Genomic DNA, 2500 nt, shown 5'->3' on the forward strand with positions numbered 1-2500 from the left:
TATGATTGCTTTCTTCATCTTTAGTTCCAACGAAGAATTTAGGGAAATGAAGATTGCGAATTGTGAACAAAGTTTAATATAATACTATATGAAAACAATAAAAGTTCTTAATGTCACATTAAAAGTAAATCAGTGAGAGCGAATACATAAAAGAGATAATATGTCATGTTAACATAATCCTTAATGATAAATGATATTCATTCATAAGCAAATGAAAATGGCGACATTTTCGTTGAATGATAATGAAATGTAATTTTAGTAAATGAAACATAATCTACAAAAATCCGAAATTGAAATAGTTTGGTTATTTTTTCTCAGAATATTACGCTTCAAACCTGATAACCTCTCCGTCTGTTGCATATTTCCCCGTTCCAGATATCGTGGATGATGCACACTTCTTCAGGTACAACAACAAGCCTCAGAAGCCCATCGAAAGCGTGAAGCTGCCGATGGTGTTGCGTCAGTGGCGCCATTACTGTCACGTGTTATCCGGGGACAACTATACAGTTTACGTAGACGGTGAGGCGCTGGCCACCGGACCCATTGAGGTGGAGGATCGCGTGCTGCCGCTGAACGGGACTTTCGTTGTTGGACAAGAACAAGATGGGCTCTCTAGCAGAATGAGCAGTCGACAAATACTGAAAGGCTATGTCACCCAGATCAGTGTGTGGAGCTATGGAGTGGCAGAGACTGATATTGCAGCTCTGGCAGATTGCAAGAAACAGCTAAATGGAAATATTTTCTCAAGTGATAGAGACGACTTGGAACTCCTGAATGCTGACGAAAGTAGCGTTCCTCTTGCTGACCTCTGCTCTCATGACGAAAATTTCATTGTTTTTCCTGAAGTTCGAACTTTCGAAGAGTCTGTGAAGATGTGCGGCTTAATTGGGTCCAAGATGTATGGCCCTCCGAATAAACAGAAAGCCAAAGAAGTAAACAGCACGTTGCACAACCAAAGTTTCTGCGGACGGAATGAGAACGTGTGGCTCGGTCTGACTGATGAGCAAGAAGAAGGAGTCTGGAGGAGGCTCTCAGACGGCAAGGTTGTAACTGACATAATCTGGACGATCGGCCAACCAGACAACACAAGGAAAGAAAACTGCATGATAGAAGACGGCATAACAGGTAACTGTAACGACTATAATTGTTTTGATAAAGAGAAGGCTTGTGTGCCGTGTGAGGAATCACTGCACACTTATTTATATCTTCGAGGAATATGCCTGGAAATAAGGACTGAGATCATGTTCGAAACGCGCGGTTATGTCCGAAACAAACCCTATTTCCACGGATTTTATGGCCTTATGATTTTCAAATCGACGGACACTCAATGGATTCTCTTCGATACCGTCTCAAATGAAACCCATGCTCTTTTGGACCTTGCCACGAGCAATCTGTACCCGTTGGGAAGGCATGCTTGGAAGCTCCTTGTACCAATGTGCAACAAAGCCAGCGGCACCATGATAGAAATGAGTCTCTCAGCCTGTGGAGAAAAGGATTATATGTGCGACAGCGGCCAATGCATCGATCTGCAGGCACGGTGCGACGCCAAAGATGACTGTGATGACGAGACAGACGAAGATAACTGTTCGATCCTAGAAGTTCCTGAAGGTTACCGGTCGTTCAAACCTCCTAAGAACGTGGAGGAACCCAATGAGCCTCTGAAGCCCGAAGTTCAATTCCAGTTCATTCGTTTCCTGGAAATTGATGACGTTCTAGAGGCCATTCAGTTAGAATTTGTGGTCCAGTTAACGTGGATGGAAACGCGATTCAAGTATTATAACTTAGACGATGACATGTACGCCAACATGATGTCTGTTGACAACGTCAACCAGACTTGGAGGCCAAGCTTGAAGTTTCCGAACATCAAGGGTGGTGAATTGAATATGCTTGAGGAAAACTTGTTTGTCAAGAAGATTGCTAAATCTCTCCCTCCCAATTTCAAGACTGTTGACATGAGTAAGTGAATTTATTTTGTCAGCATTCTGTTGTATCTTATATTTATTGATAATTGATATTTATTAACGTGATAGCATGTGCTAATCATCATATTTTACAAATTTGAAATAAAAAATCCCGTTACAGTTATGTATCCCTTATCATTATTACTTGTATACATGAGTATATATTGTCATAAGCATTATTTTTTATGCGAATAAGCAAACATAGGCCGGAGTATTAATATTCATGAAATGAATACTATCAATTCGAAATACTGTAATATATCAACATGAGTAAGCACAGATATTCGTCTGCAGAGCCAGCAGCCAACACAAAAGTCCAAGTAAACGAGATTGCGTCTTCGATTCGCAGGTCAGGTGTATGCCGGGACTGCAGCTGTGATTGTGCAAAGTCAGCACTACAGCGGCAGTTTTAATTGCAAGTTTGATGTTTTCTATTATCCTCTTGATGCTCAGGATTGCACTGTTTTGATACAGTTGGCTTCGGTCAGCAAACAGCTCGTCAGCTTCGCCACAAATAAATCAAAGGTTCTGGTTGATCA

The 2500-nt window shown here is 41.4% G+C and overlaps 1 protein-coding gene across 1 annotated transcript in view; it reads left to right on the top strand.

The window, feature by feature from the left end:
• LOC147471680 (uncharacterized) overlaps positions 1–2500 on the top strand; it is an 8128-nt gene that overhangs the window by 4368 nt on the left and 1260 nt on the right. The window contains exons 3-4 of the mRNA XM_086537467.1: positions 376–1956; positions 2311–2500. The exon at positions 2311–2500 is cut by the window's right edge and continues 85 nt beyond it. Of these exons, the coding sequence (XP_086393593.1) occupies positions 376–1956; positions 2311–2500 (1771 nt within the window). The remainder of the gene's footprint in view (positions 1–375; positions 1957–2310) is intronic.

This window comes from Penaeus japonicus, unplaced genomic scaffold, assembly GCF_977035675.1.
Source record: "Penaeus japonicus unplaced genomic scaffold, GWHDUDI00000001_assembly GWHDUDI00000006, whole genome shotgun sequence".
Classification (NCBI taxonomy): domain Eukaryota; kingdom Metazoa; phylum Arthropoda; class Malacostraca; order Decapoda; family Penaeidae; genus Penaeus; species Penaeus japonicus.